The sequence below is a fragment of the Adiantum capillus-veneris genome, chromosome 9 (assembly GCF_014529385.1).
Source record: "Adiantum capillus-veneris isolate H3 chromosome 9, ASM1452938v2, whole genome shotgun sequence".
Classification (NCBI taxonomy): Eukaryota; Viridiplantae; Streptophyta; class Polypodiopsida; order Polypodiales; family Pteridaceae; genus Adiantum; species Adiantum capillus-veneris.
In genome coordinates, this window is record NC_140939.1 from 124,289,536 (window position 1) to 124,305,826 (window position 16,291).

The window sequence follows — 16,291 nt, forward strand, 5'->3', positions numbered from 1 at the left end:
CGGGGATATAATAATGCATTGGCATTTGTGTCTCTTGGTGCCCATATCGATGAAACTATTAATTATGGTGGGAGAGGTGTATACACTTTTAAGGTTCATGGCTCTATCTATCATAGCATTGGTTCTTTAGCGCCAACTGAAGGACAAAATGAAGTTCCACCCTTTGCAAAATTATATTTTTTTGATACCAAACCATGAGTTGAGCAACAGATTGCATCATGTTTCAAATTTAGATCGTAGTATTCTAGAGTGTTTACAATTGATGATGCATAGAGTAAATCCCTATGCAAATGCTCTACAATCTGCTGCTTCTTTGTCTGGAGATGCTATTGTACCCAATATGAGGATGGTTATTGCGGAGCATCGCTGTGATGATTGCTCGATGGTTGGCAATATCTTGCTCCAAGGGGTTCGGAAGTTGCTACAATTATGCCAAGACAAGGGGATGATAGAAATATTGGCTATCGCGACATTGTATTGACACGGGGGCTTAAAAAGAATCTCCAGCATGCATCGAGCTTACATGTCCTTATTGTATGTTTTATTGTTTCCAAGTGGAGAGGATGGGTGGCATATTTATTTATAGACTACAGATGGAAAAAAAATGAGTCAAAAGCAATATTATGTCCGCTTACAAATAAGAGATGATACTGTGGAGTGTCTTCTTTGAGGGGGTAGGCTATTACAACAGTATGTCGTGGATGCTTATAGTACTCTAGAGGAGTCGCGGCTTTTGTGGATGCAAAATAACCAAAAAACACTTCGTGGTGAAGTGTACCAAGGATTGGTTGACATGGTTGAGGCTAGAGATGGCTTAGAGAGGGCTGAAGGTCAAAATGTTAGCTGTAGAATTGTTTTGCCTTCATCTTTTGTTGGAGGTCCAAGATATATGTGTCAACTATTTCAAGATGCAATGGCAATTTTTCGTAGTAGGGGTAAACCAGATCTCTTCATCACATTCATATGTAATCCACGATGGAAGGAAATAGATGATGCATTACTACCTGGACAAAGTGTTGTTGATCATCCTGATGTGACTATAGGAGTGTTTTATCAGAAGTTCCAAGATATGATGCATTTACTTATCAAGCAAGCCGTATTTGGGGAGGTGATTGGACATGTTTTAGTGATTGAGTTTCAAAAGAGAGGTCTTCCTCATGCTGAGATATTGTTGATACTTGCATCCGAATATAAACCCATAGATACATTACACTATGACAAGTTGGTTTGTGAAGAGCTCCCTGAGAAGAATGTGTTTCCAGAATTATTTGATGTAGTGAGTCATTGTAATGTTCATGGGCCATGTGGTCCTTTGAACCCAGGTTCTCCATGTATGGTTGATGGAAAGTATAGATTCAAGTTTCCACGAACATTTTCTACGTCTACAAATGTAAACGAAAGTGGATATCCTGTGTATATGAGACGAGATGATGGAAGTTTTGTTCTGTCTAAAAATTACAATTTAGATAATCATTGGGTTGTTCCTTATAGCCCTCTCTTATCACTAAGATACCAAGCCCATATTAATGTGGAGATCTGCTCAACTGTCACTGTCGTGAAATACTTTATAAATATGTCTACAAGGGACATGATCAAACCACTGTTGTTCTTCAAGATTGTGAAGGAGCTGCTGATGAGGTCAAGAGTTATCTCAATGCACGTTATGTTTCTGCATTTGAGGCTATGTGGAGAATATTTGTCTTTGGCATGCATAGTGAAAGGCCAGCTATTCAACGATTGCAAGTACACCTTCCATCGTAGAATATGGTTACATTTCAAGATGGTGATGATGTATCACATTTGCTGGATAATGAGCAAAATAAAAAAACTAATTTGACAGAATGTTTTGTTGCAAATCAAAACTATCCAGAAGCAAATAGCTCCACATATACCGACTTTCCAAATGGTTGGGTATGGAATAAAAGTTGAAAGGCATGGTCTCCACGACAACAAGGTGTTTCTATTGGAAGAATGTATAATATTGTCCCTACTACTGGTGAGGTTTATTACCTACAAATGCTTCTCAATATTTGCAAGGGACGTAAGTCTTTTGAAGACTTGTAGATGTATGATGGTCACATTTATGATACATACAAGGAGGCATGTATAGCAAGAGGATTATTGCAAGATGATGAAGAATGGTCACTGTGCCTCCAAGAGGCATCTTTTTTCAAAATGGAATGAAGTTGAGACAATTGTTTGCAATCATATTAGTCTTTTGTGAGCCACTTCATCCGACTGCTCTTTGGGACATGTTTTGTACCGAATTTTGTGAGGACTATGTTTATGCCCTAAGGATGCGTATTTCAGATGCAAGTGTGCGATTTGATGTGGCAAAAAATCAAGCTTTGCTTCATATAGAATGCTTTTTGCAACAACATGGCAAGAGGCTTTGCGATTATACGTTGCCTACAATAGACTCAACAATGGTATCCTTAAGTGAAAATGGTGCTATGGCTGAAGAAACAATGTTCAACGTTGATGAACAATGTAGTATAGCAGATTGTATGGAGACTTCCTTAAATGAGGATCAGCGAGATGCTTACCACCAAGTGCTACAAGCTGTTGACACACATTCAAGGAAGGTATTTTTCCTAGATGGTCCTGGTGGCTCAGGAAAAACTTACTTATATAATGCACTTCTTTCACGAGTGGGAGGAAGTTGTAGAGTTGCTCTTGCATGTGCATCCTCGCGTATTGCATCTTTGCTTTTGAGTAATGGAAGGACTGCTCATTCTAGGTTTAAGATACCTTTGGAACTTCACTCTGAAGCAACTTGCAATATAAAGGTAAATAGTCAACTTGCAGAACTTCTAAGGAATGCAAATTTACTTATATGGGATGAAGCTCCCATGACACATCGCTATGCATTTGAAGCAGTGGACATAACTTTAAGAGATATTATGCAGCGAGATACTTTGTTTGGTGGAAAAGTCATTTTGCTTGGAGGCGACTTTTGACAAATACTACCTGTTGTACCTAATTGTAGTCTTATAGACATTGTAAATGCTTCGTTGTGTCATTCTCACATATGGAAATATACGAAGATACTGAGGCTTACCAGAAATATGCGTGTACTTGATTGCCGTTAAGATTCACTTCAACAAAGTTTTCGCGTTGGGTGCTTGATATTGGCAATGGGGTTATGGATGATGGAGGAGAGTTAGACAGAGTTAAAATACCTTCACACATGATGCTTCCAGGAAATAGTTTGGCAGATCTTCTAAGCTTAATATATGGAGATTTGTGTCATGTGCAAGATCATGCAAGTTTTTTCAGAGATCGAGCAATATTTTCTCTGCAGAATAAAGAGGTGGATTTAATCAATGACTATGCATTGCAAAGAATGCATGGAGTTTGCAAAGAGTATCTGAGTACAGATTCAATTTGTATGTCAGAGGAAAACATACAACAATTGAATATCTGAATAGCCTTACTCTTGGTGGTGGTTTTCCACCTCATGCTTTAGTCTTGAAAGAAAATGCTCCTATCATGTTGCTGCGAAATTTGGATCCAAGACGTGGATTATGCAACGGAACGAGATTGATATGCAAGCAATTTCATCATAAGGTAATTGAGGCAGAAATAGTTACAGGATGGAATATTGGAGAGAGAGTTTTTCTTCCAAGGATTGACTTTATTATTGGAAACCATCAGGGGCTTCCATTTCAAATGAAGCGTTGTCAGTTTCCAATCAGGCTTGCTTTTGGGATGACTATCAATAAAGCACAAGGGCAAACACTGGGAATTCTTGGTCTATATCTTGCATCATCGATCTTCTCTTATGGACAATTGTATGTTGCAATGTCACGTGTACGAAGTGCAACTTCTATGAGGATTGTTGTCAATACTAAAAACACTCAAGTGCAATGTTACTACAAACATTGTATTCAAGGAAGTATTACAACTAGCGAACTCATAACAATAAGTTCCAATTGACATTGTGGCTCTCACTTAAAGTCAAACACACTTGATGTTAAATTTTATTCATGTAATGGAAATGGCCTATGAACTTTGAAAGTAGCGGAATTAGGAAATTAGGTGAAGCACTTTTGAGAGATTAACTTAATTGATGGTAGCAACATAAACATGGTACTTAGTTAACTTGGCATGAACAATACTTTTGTGAGAGAGAGAGAGAGAGAGAGAGAGAGAGAGAGAGAGAGAGAGTTTAATAACATGACAATAGTTGAGGTTCGGATTCATATGGACCCGGTCCCCCCTCCAATAGGCATTTGTATTATAGTTTCTCCCATCAAGAGAGACTTGGTACAATACAATCTTTGTGTTCCTTGTGACCTAGGTGATGCAATGAAGATGGAATTTTTCATGCATCACAAGCATAATATAAACTTTGTAGAAAGCATTAACTATCCCAAGCGTCAGTCCCAAGGCCTCAAACACCTTCGAAGGTGGAGAGAGCTAGCGGGGAATGAGGATAGCGAAGAGGAAGAAGAAACATTCCATAGGAGAAAGAAATAGTTCCTCACTTATCATTACTCTTCTTGCTAGCATACATAATAGCATAGTAATGAAGATGGAGAAGATGGCAAGCTTAAGCATTGAAGCATGGCTCTTGGTTGGATTTGCATTCCATAACCAAGAGTGTTGATGTAGGCTCTCACTTCTCACAAGCTTGGAGAAGGAGGTGGTGTTCCTCAACTTTCACCAAGTGAGAATGGTACATAGAATGAGTATGTGTATGGTGTATATCCCCCTAGCACCCCCCCTCCTTGCTTTGGGCGAGTGATAGCTTTTCCACATGCTTCAGTCTCATTGGACCCCTCTCCCCCTAGCCAATTACATGCAGCATGCAGTCAAGTACATGGGCAGTCTTTTGACAAGTGTCCTCCTTACCCCTTAGAGAGAGAGAGAACTTGAAAATATCTAGATATTTGTTGGATGGAAGTAGAAGCTCATTGGACCCCTCTTTAGCCCAACCAATAGCATTCAAGCACCCCATGTGGTTAAGCTTAGGGAGAGTCCGATATGTGTCCCATGTGCCCTTTTAGAAAAGGGGTGCCCTTTGGGTGAGTGGAAGGTTAGGTCAAAGATTCTCCTAACTTTGGGACTTTCATGCTTAGGAAGCTTCTCAAGAAACTTCCTCATTAAGTTTGTAGGGTCTCTTTTTGACTCAAGCACCTTACCCCCCATGCATAGGAAGCTTCTCAAGCAACTTCCTCATTAAGTTTGTAGGGTCTCTTTTTGACTCAAGCACCTTACCTCCCATGCATAGGAAGCTTTTCAAGAAACTTCCTCATTAAGTATGACGAGTACCTCAAGTACCTTAGTCATCATGCATGACAAGAACCTTAGGTGGAGTTCCCACCTCAAGCTTAGTCCTAGCTTGTGTAAGGTCAAAGGCAAGTTTAGGTCGGGTTCCCACCTCAAGCTCAGTCCTAGCTTGCCTAAGGTCAAAGACAAGTTTAGGTCGGGTTCCCACCTCAAGCTCAACCCTAGCTTGCCTAAGGTCAAAGGACTTTTAACACTAAATATTGGAGGTCTTTAATGAAGCTAACCCTAAGGTCTTTTAAGCTCCATTAGTTAACTTTGCTCTTTGACATACCATCTCTCCATTGGCCCCGTGTTGAGATAGATCCATAAGCACATGTCTATATTCTAACCCATGTTCCCGTTTATTATCCCATATTAAATGATCAGTTTAATATTAGAAAATCATTTGGGTTGGTTAGATATTAGATATTTAATGACATTACCTCTCTCTTGAAATCATAGCCGTCCTCGACTATGAGGTAAAAGAGATAAAGCCATAGTCTTTAGTCAATTTGTCTTAGCGGGTAGAGGATCCCTTTTTACCCTACGACATCATTCGAAGATGGATGACTAATCCATTTGGTGCTTGGGAGACATAGCTGCTGCAAGCATGTCTGCTCTTTAGTCCATTTCATCTTCCCAAGTAGAGTGACAATGGTGTTTGAGAGACGTCGTCATCCCAAACATGATTCTTTGTATGCATACTACTTAAATTTGTGCACAATAAAGAGAGAATTAGTCTTATAAGACAAAACATTGATCATTTAAAAGAATAATGTACATTTGCTTACTCTAATGTAGCATTGTAAGCATTGACAAGGTTCATACTATCCTTAAGTTGGATTCCTTGCATCCATCTAGCATCTTCAAAAGGATAATATTTGAACTTAATAAGATACCGTTGGATAATCTTACCATGTCGTAGTACCTTGTCTTCATGCCGAAGGATAGCTTTGGGTTGTAGCACCTCTTCTTGGTCTTCGATTTCGGGAGGGTCTTCAATAATTGATTTATCTAGAGGCTCTCCTTTGTAAGGCTTAAGTAGGCTTACATGAAAAGCATTGTGTATGAGCCAATGGTTAGGTAACTTGAGTTGATAAGCCACCTCACTGATTGGCTTCAAAATTTGAAAAGGACCATAGTATCTTTTTGCTAGTTTAGCATAATACTTTTGATGGCCTGTAGGATTTTTGCCCGTTGTTTGTCTCAATCGAGCCTTAGGAAACTTAAGTAAGACCCAATCATTTTCTTTGAACATTAAGGTCCTTTTGTGCTTGTCAGTAGCAGCTTTTTGCCTTAGTTGGGAGATGGATATAGCCTCCTTAATCTTTTGAAAAGATGCTTGTAGGTCACGGCTATACTCATCGGCAACGAAGATCTTCCCATGTACTTTAAGGATCAAGGGACTTTTAAGTCTTCCCTCTATGATTTCAAAAGGTGCTTTTCCCGTAGAAGTATGGATAGTATCATTATACGCATACTCTACAAGAGGTAAGTACTTTTCCCATTGTGAGCGTTGATCTACTTCTGTAAGATAGGTCTTTAGTAGATCAAGAAACATAAGAATGGCTATCTCACTTTGGCCATCCGTTTGTGGGTGATAGGCCGAAGAGAAATTCAATCTTGTACCTAGATTTTTGAAGAGACCTTTCCAGAAATTACTGGTCATTCTAGGATCTCTATCCGACACAATGGATGTTGGCAATCCATGGTGTTTGAAAATCTGTGATATGAAGAGAGTTGCCATTTGGTGTGCCTTAATAGTCTTCTTGACACGGATAAAGTGTGCTTGCTTGCTAAACCTGTCAACTATTGTCCATATTCCCGTATTCCCATGGATAGACTTCGGTAATCCAAAGATAAAATCCATGTATATACTCTCCCATGGTGAATTAAGAGTTGGCAATGGCTGGAGTAATCCAGGTTGCTTCCCTCTATCATACTTGGTCTTTTGGCATACCACACATTTTGAAACACACTCTTGTATATCCACTTTCATGGTAGGCCAATAAAAGTATGTCTCTACTCCTCGAAGAGTAGGTTGAATGCCTCTATGCCCCGCATAGGGAGGAGCATGGGATTCATACATGACTTTCTCACGAAGGGAATGGGTAACACATAGCCTATTGCCATGGAGAAGATAACCATCTTGTAAGGTCAATGGTTCCTCTTTCTTCCCCAAAGCAAGGGCTGACAGTATGTCTTTAAAGTCAGGGTCAATAGCATACTCATCTATCATAGAAGATAGATCATTGTGAGTTGCTATTGACACAACATTAACTTTTGGTCATCGTGAAAGTGTATCACCCACTTGATTGTGCTTACCAGCAATGTGAGCAATGTGGAAATTAAATTGTGAAAGAAAATTTGCCCACCTCATTTGTTTGTCGGAAAGCTTTGTTTGCGTCATGAAGTACTTGAGACTTTGATGGTCTGTTCGTAAAATGAATGGAGTCCCCAATAGATAGTGCTTCCATGTGTCTAGGGCATGTAGAACAGCTAACAGCTCTTTCTCATAAATGCCTAACATTGGTTCATTTGTGTTGAGCCTTCGGCTCTCATATGCTAGGGCATGCCCTTCTTGAAGCAAGACCGCTCCAAGGAAATCACCGCAAGCATCACATTGGACCTCAAATGGCTTTGAGAGATCCGAAAGCATAAGGACTGGTTAGGAGGTAAGCTTCTCTTTGAGCTTATCAAAGCACTTTGCTCCTTAGCAGTCCATGAATACTTAACGTTTTTCTTTGTTAAGTCATGTAATGGTCCTGCTATTTGAGAGAATTTTGCTATGGAGCGTCTATAGTATGCACACATACCAATAAAGCTTCTTAGCTCATGTAATTCCTTGGATTAGGCCATGCTTTTATTACCTCCAACTTTGATGGATCCATACCATCTCGAGAGATAATATGTCCTAAGTAATGAATCTCTTGAAAGAAAAATTCTCTTTTCTTTTGATTGAGAAAAAGCTTATTCCCCGTAATGCTTGAAAAATCACTTGGAGATGTTGCTTGTGTTCCTCCAAGGAATTGGAGTAGATGATGATATCATCAAAGAGAACTTCAGTGAATTTACGGTAGGGTCTAAAAATTTTCTCCATCAATCGAATGAATGTAGCTGGTGCATTAGTCAAGCCAAAAGGCATGACTAGATATCATAAAGGCCAAACATTGTACGAAACACGGTCTTTAGGATATCTTCATTCACTATCCTTATTTGATGGTAGCCACTTTTAAGATCAATCCTACTGAAGTAGGTAGAGACTTGTAGCTTATCAAACAGATCTTCTACCCGAGGTACAGGAAATCTGTTTTTGATAGTGATATGGTTTAGTGCACGATAGTCCACACACATGCGGTATGTACCATCTTTCTTTCGCACTATAAGGACTGGAGAACAAAAGGGAGAGGAGCTATGCCTCACCATCCCTTTGTCTACCAATTCGTGTACTTGCCTCATGATCTCCTCTTGTTGAGCTTGTGAAACTCGATAAGGAGGTTTATTAGGTGGTGAACTTCCTGATAGGAGCTCAATTCGATGGTCATCATCCCCTTGTTTTGGAGGTAAGTCCATAGGGATATCATCAATGAATACATCCTCAAATACTTTTGGAAAGTTAGACAAGTCTAACTCTTCTTGATTCCTACCATTCACCTTTGATGAAACATTAGTGCCTTTTAGGGACTCTTTGACAAAAATCATGTACGTAGAAACTGAGCTCTTCATTGATTTATCAAGAGCAAGATAATTTGCAAGTGGTATAGTACGACCAGACTCATTAGCATCTATATACATGTTCTTTCCCCTACAAGTGAAGTAGATTCTCCTTTTAGGGAACTTCATGTTGGCAACCATGCGGTTGAACCATGGTACCCCTAGGATAGCATCCTTATGTTGGAGAGGAGAGATAAAGAAGTCTTCCTTGTCGACATAGCTTTGGACATGAAGCCTCAACTTCCCAATCAAGGGAGTAATGGAGGCTTACTGTCCCTTGAAAGCGGCATCGGCAGTTACAACATCTCCCATCTCAAAAGCTTGAATGCCCAACTTGGTGACCAACTCTATTGATATGAAGTTGTGAGTAGAACCAGGGTCAAACAAGATGAAGGCATCATGCTCCCTTACTTTTCCCCAAGCATAGGAGAGAGATGATCCTTTGCAATGAGCATCCTCTTTTGGAGCTTCGATAGTGGACGCTCTAGGAGTCTCATTGCAAGCATTTCTTTTGGGGCAAGAACGATAGCCATGTCCTTGCTCCCCACACTTAAAAACATTTGTGATCCTTGCAAAAAGTTTCAAGCTCTTTAGGAGAGAGTTTATTTTTACCTTTGTAAACTCCTTTCTCCTTGGACCGGTTGTTGTTGTTGTTGTTGGAATGGCCTTGGGAAAAACTTTGGGCATTAATTTTTCCCTTTGCATCACTTTTGTCTTTATTTTCCATGGGCTTGACATTCCGTCTAACCCCTTATTGGAAATTGATGTGTAAAGCAACCATGGTATGGTGGATTACTTCCCTGATAGAACCAGGCCGTTGAGAGTTGACATACTCGACCATCTCTTCAGGTAATCCCGCACAAAATTGTTGATTTTTCTCAGCAAAGTCTATCTTTTGAAAGACAGTAGCCTTGAGATGTAAATCCCAAAACTTGTCCACATATTTGTGGATAGACTCATGAGAGAGAAGCCTCAAACTCTGCCATTCAGTGAGCACTTTGTCCTTTGCATCGCTTGCAAGGAATTGCTTCATGATGGAAACTCGTAGATTTTTCCATATTTTTGGGGCTTCGCCACGAAGGCTAGCCCACCATTGACGAGCTGATTTTTGGAAGTGCATAGCTACATGGCGTAGCTTGGAGGACTCCATGAAGCCCTTGTCTCCAAAGGCCGCATCAAATTGTTGGATGAAGGCCAATACTTTGTTGGTAGCACCAAAGGTGCCATCATAGGTGAGAAAAGAGATACTCTTTCCTCTGTGAACTTCTCGAGCTTTTGTGACCTTCGCCATGCAGGGTAAGATTTGCGATGTCCTCCCCTCTTATATTCTCTAGGAGAATAGCCATAGCTTTCATCAGTAGAGGAGGAAGGTGAAGAAGAAGGAAAAGAGGGTGACCCCTTTCTTGCCCTTTTCTTCCTTGGTTTCCTCACTTCCCTTTTGGAGTGACGAGGGAGAAGGACTATGGATTAACCGTTTCCTCTTTGGAGGACTTGGCGATCATTGAGTCCGCCTTCTTCATGGAGCCACATCTTTGGAGGAATTTAGGGATTATTGCTTTCTTAATCTTTGGATTCCACCTCTCATATGGGAGAGAGTATTCTTTTGGGGGTCTCATCAAGAGGCCTCGTAAGCTCTCTCTCCTCTTGGAGAGGAAAGGAAATCCCATAAGCACGAAGTTATTGAGTAACTTCGGTTTGTAAAGCGGGGTTGCCCATAGCTTGTTGCAACCTAGTGACAAGATAATTAACAAACATGGGGGCATCATCATTGGCACCTTCATGTGCAAAATCAAAGTTATCAATGTTCATTCTACTCTCTTGGTTATTGTTAGCCATGCTAATTAAACTTATGTGTTTTCTTAGTGTGTGCTTTGGCAATTCAAAACCTTAGTTGCTACTCCTCTTATTCATGAGACATATATTCCCCCCCTCGATCGGAACGGGGGGTGCCCATAGTACATTTCAAGACATTTTCAGCCATAGAAAGAAATTGTTGAAACACATAAAAACTTCGGACTTTGCTTTAAGCGGAAATACCCATGCATGCCTGGAGTAATCATCAATGAAAGTCACGAAGTAAAGGTAATGCCCAAGGACAGAGTTTGCATGGGCCCACAAATATCACTAAGCGCACAGGCTGCAACCTGCATGTGGCCCGAACTGAACCATCGTTTAGAAACTTAGAACGCTGCATCTTACCCAAAATACAGCCTTCACAAACATGTTTGATAGGTGCTTCAAGAGGCGGCAAAGAAGCAACCATATCAAATTTTTGCAAACGTAGCAAGCTGGAAAAATTTAGATGACCAAAGCTTGCATGCCAAAGTTTTGCATCTAAAATAGCCATTGAATCTACAACTGCATTTGCAAAATTTTGTCCACACTTGTCATACAAAGTGATCTTATACAACCCACGACACAAAAGCCCAGATGCAACAATTTCATCACCAAAACTGAGATCATGAAGTGTACATCTGTCATCCATAAATTTGACTACAAGTCCAAGTCTAGCAAGTGCAGATACAGACAAAAGATTCTTCTTGATCCCAGGTACCTAAAGTGCATCAAAAAGTGTGAAAGAGCTGCCATTTGTCGCAGTAAGTACAATCTTTCCAACTCCCTGAACCGGATAAGAGGCATTGTTGGCACAAGTGTCTGAATTCCCATGAGGGACAGACTCGAGAGAGGTGAACAATTGACGATGTGAGGTAATGTGCTTTGTAGCACCACTATCAAAATACCACGCATATGAATCTGCACAACTGACAAGCATGCATCATGGACAGCAGGATTGTAAGTGCACTCTGTGCTAAAAGCCCATTCTGCATCAACATCAGCATTACAGTCTCCTTTTACAAAAGACTCAACAATGGATGCATTTGTAGTGGAACCAACATTTGCAATGGAACCACCCTCTTTCTTCTTAGCCTCTTTGGCCTTCAACTTAGGACACTGCTTGATCAAGTGATCATTAGGTTTACAATAATAGCAACGCATCTTCTTTTTGCCCTTATCATTAGAATTTCCAAACAAATTACTGCCACCAGAAGCATTAGGAACAAAAGTTTTGCCACTCGCAGCAGAACCATAAGAAATGGCTGCATTGCTGTTAATTACCACCCTTTCTTTGAGAAGCAATAAAAGCCTGTTCAATTGCACGCTGCCTATTCATGTTTTTTTTGGAAAGTGACTCTTGCAACAACAATGTGCATAATGCATCAAACTTGACAACTTCAGGATTTCTATGGATCATCAGTCTTCAAGTACTAGCGAAAGTTTGGTAGGAATTTGGTAAGGCATCAAGAATAGTCTGCACGAGGGAACTGTCTGAAATGACTTCACCTATAGATATAAGTTGCTCATTGATATCCTTGACACCAGCAAGGAAAGTGTCCATATCATCTTCCTCATGCATAATCTTCGATTCCAGCTCTTTAAACAACAAAGCAGTTTTAGCCTCATTGCGACTTGCATAAAGACCATCCAATATATCCCAAGCCTGTTTTGCATATTTTGCTGAACGAATGTGAGGAACAATGGTGCGCTTCACAGTCAACGCAATCAATGCATGAGCCGCCGTATCCTTTATATCCCAACGAGATTGTCCTGCGGTAGGCAAAAAAAATCTAATAGCAGCAATCCTTGCAGCAAGACCTGCAACATCCTCAACATCGCCTGAATCCTCAGAACTAGGACGTACATCAATGCCCTGCACAATATTCCAGATGCCCTTTGATCCACAAGAACATGTTGCATCATGTAAGCCCACATATGGTTATTGTCCCCATCCAACCTATCCTCAGTAGCAAACATCTTGAACACATCTGTGTTGTTGTCAGCCATGGTAAATGCTGCACCTGATGTGAAAACAGCCCGAAAAGAGGAGAAATGAAGCGGGAACAACACGTGCTATATAGCACAAACCGTAGAAGACTGTAAGGCACCTGTTATACAAAAAATAGCACTGACAGAAAATTTTGCACAAAACGACGAAATAGCTTGTGCAGACCTGCTTGTAGTGGAAACGAGGCTAAAATGAGTCCGAATAAAAAATCTGAGCAGATGAGCTCTACGAGTCCCCCGGAAATATTTTTCAGCCTGCGAATGCTCGCCAAACCTCACTGAAATCGGAGAAAGTGAGTAGGCATCTACTAGAGCTGCTGGCGACCAAGCCCGGGAGAACACAACCTGCTTTGATACCAATTGTTGGAATTAGGGTTGCAGAGAAACACACACATCTTGGAGAAGATGAAAGAAGCTCAAGGCACACAATAGAGAGTGTGTTACTTAGTGTGCAATGGAAAGATGGATATCCCTAGAGTGATGGGTGTATATACAATGCTCGGGGGAAAGAACCTCCTAAAGAGGGTAAAAATGCCCCGACAGTCCTAGTGTGTTCACACACATCACTACCACATGTATATGATAACAGTAAAGCCGTAGGCAAGTCTAAAAAGACTCCATTATTAAAACCAAAGCTCCCGAGGTGTACATCATTTTCCACATAGTGGGCTCAACAAAACCGATAATAGATCCTAGTCCCACATACCCTAATATAATTAACAAAAACAACCATTACTAGGCTACTTAAGGACCTCTCTTCTTAAGCAAGAAAAGAGAAACCAAATGCTCTGATACCAATGTAATGGAAATGGCCTATGAACTTTGAAAGTAGCGGAATTAGAAAATTAGGTGAAGCACTTTTGAGAGATTACTTTGTGAGCATAGCGGGTGAACTTAATTGATGGTAGCAACATAAACATGGTACTTAGTTAACTTGGCATGAATAATACTTTTGCAAGAGAGAGAGAGAGAGTTTAGAGAACATGACAATAGTTGAGGACCGGATTCATATGGACGCAGTCCCCCCTCCAATAGGCATTTGTATTATAGTTTCTCCCATCAAGAGAGACTTGGTACAATACACTCTTTGTGTTCCTTGTGACCTAGGTGATGCAATGAAGATGGAAAGCTTCATGCATCACAAGCATAACATAAACTTTGTAGAAAGCATTAACTATCCCAAGCCTCAGTCCCAAAGCCTTAAACACCTTCGCTTGCCTAAGGTCAAAGGCAAGTTTAGGTCGGGTTCCCACCTCAAGCTCAGTCCTAGCTTGCCTAAGGTCAAAGACAAGTTTAGGTCGGGTTCCCACCTCAAGCTCAGCCCTAGCTTGCCTAAGGTCAAAGTACTTTTAACACTAAACATTGGAGGTCTTTAATGAAGCTAACCCTAAGTTCTTTTAAGCTCGATAAGTTAACCTTGCTCTTTGACAGACCATCTCTCATTTGGGCCCCTTTATCATTGGCCCCGTGTTGAGATAGTTCCGTAAGCACATGTCTATATTCTAACCCTTGTTCCTCTTTATTATCCCACATTAAATAGTCAGTTTAATATGAGAAAATCATTTGGGTTGGTTAGATATTAGATATTTAATGGCAATTCATATCTCTTAGATCAAAGTATTTCCCACAGATGGATCCTCGGCACAGTGCCTCCTATGTAGTGGGTCACATCACTGAATTCATTCGAGGTATTTATCTTTTTTTTAAAATTAGTTTATTAACTTGACCTATTATTTTCTTGAGAAGATTGGCATATACATTGACTTACTTTGTTGAAGATCCACCGCAATGGAGGGGAAGAGTTCCTGCTATGTTTTTGGTGATTTTATTTGATACAACTCATATTATATTGTAAGAGTTTTTATATATGGTATATTGGTAGTTTTAAGCTTTTATTGCACTATATAATTCATGGATGCCTTTGCAAAGATCACTCCCATCGAGGATTTATCATCATAGGTGTTTATGAAATGCTATACTTAGGTAGAGATATGTCTGTGGAAGTTCTTGGATACTACCATGTTGCCTTTTCTTCGGACCATGAGCATCGTCAAATTCAAGTTAATATTTAGTTTGTGAGTGACGAGAGGCCAGTAATGCACAACAGGTGGGGGTTGCTGGAGACCACACTACACCATATCGATTGAGGATATTTACTCAAGTTGAAACACCACCCCGTATCTTGCAAAATGTATATAACATAGGTTCTTGGACTTATAGAATCCCTAATGTGGTCTCTCGAAGGCTACACTTTGAATAACTATTTTGTATTGTCTTTGCTACATTCAAAATATTCAAATAATCTTTGTGAAGTTGTGAAATTTCAAAGTCTTTTGAATTGCTTTCATTCCTCTCTCTCTCTCTCTCTCTCTCTCTCTCTCTCTCTCTCTCTCTTAAATCCTTCAGTTAAACAAAAGAAAGATGGACCTGATTCTCTATGGCATGATCGTCAAAGTCTTCTTTATTCTATTTCATCTCCGTTCTCTTAAACTTCTAAATCTCCGCTGTTAAAGCAGATAAAGAATGGCTCGATACATCATGGTTTCGTACACCCTTAATGATGTACCTACTTATATTAGAGGTATGTAAATGCAAAAGCTTATCTTTGATACTTACTTTTACCATGAATGAGAACTTTGTGGCCTTTATTTTGTATGTTTACACGTGTTACTTTTTTTCTAGATCCTCCATTGTGGAGGGGTCCTACATATGCTGAGGATATTGTTCGTATTATTGAGGATTTTGAGATCCTTCGGTGCGTATAGCTTGAACTTGAATCCATAAGACGTTAAATGTGTTGTTACTTTTTACGTCTGAATGGTTGGTTGTTATCTTCATTGGAGTCTTCAATATTATTGCAGGCATTCTGTCTTGGCATTATATGAAGCACGATATTTTAGAAGTGTTGTAGGTTATTATCACATAGAGTTTGATATAGATGATATGTGAATCACTGTATGAGAGTTAGGTATGCAACGACCTCTCAATTGCAACTTTTCATATGGTCCGTAGGGAGTGAATGAATGGATGTTTAGAATCTATTCTTTGGGTGATTACCTCGTCGCCTCGATTGCAGTGTTCGACGTGTCGGACCTTGGATCTTGAGAGTTCTAAGTAGAGTGTGTCGTAGGTTCAACTTCTCTAGATGATCGAACACTTTGATCCATTGTCTATTCATTCTAAGTACCATATTTTTTTAGTTATTGTTGGCTGATTGAAGTGGGTTTTTATCTACTACATAGGTTAATGTGTGTGTGTGTGTGTGTGTGTGTGTGTGTGTGTGTGTGTGTGTGTGAGAGAGAGAGAGAGAGAGAGAGAGAGAGAGAGAGAGAGAGAAATTTGCTAATTGCTAATGTAGGTTAACATGGGTCATGATGTATTGGCTATTCTCCCAATACATATAAAGATGATTATATATTTGAAAGTTAAGGAAGAGTACATTTGTCAAGGATATGGTACA

At 40.0% G+C, this 16,291-nt stretch overlaps 1 protein-coding gene across 1 annotated transcript; it reads left to right on the plus strand.

The window, feature by feature from the left end:
• Positions 1-913: 913 nt before the first annotated feature.
• Positions 914-1,761, plus strand: LOC147451128 (uncharacterized). Its single transcript, XM_086520577.1, has 2 exons — positions 914-1,477; positions 1,585-1,761. The coding sequence occupies exons 1-2, from the start codon at positions 914-916 to the stop codon at positions 1,759-1,761; spliced, it is 741 nt and encodes a 246-aa protein (XP_086376703.1).
• The last annotated feature ends 14,530 nt before the right edge of the window (positions 1,762-16,291 follow it).

Bases quoted from the DNA above. Each gene is read 5' to 3' on its own strand.
- LOC147451128 (XM_086520577.1), top strand. From the start codon at position 914: ATGGCAATTTTTCGTAGTAGGGGTAAACCAGATCTCTTCATCACATTC. The intron at 1,478-1,584 runs GTTGTTCCTTAT...TATGTCTACAAG, and splicing joins ACAATTTAGATAATCATTGG to GGACATGATCAAACCACTGT.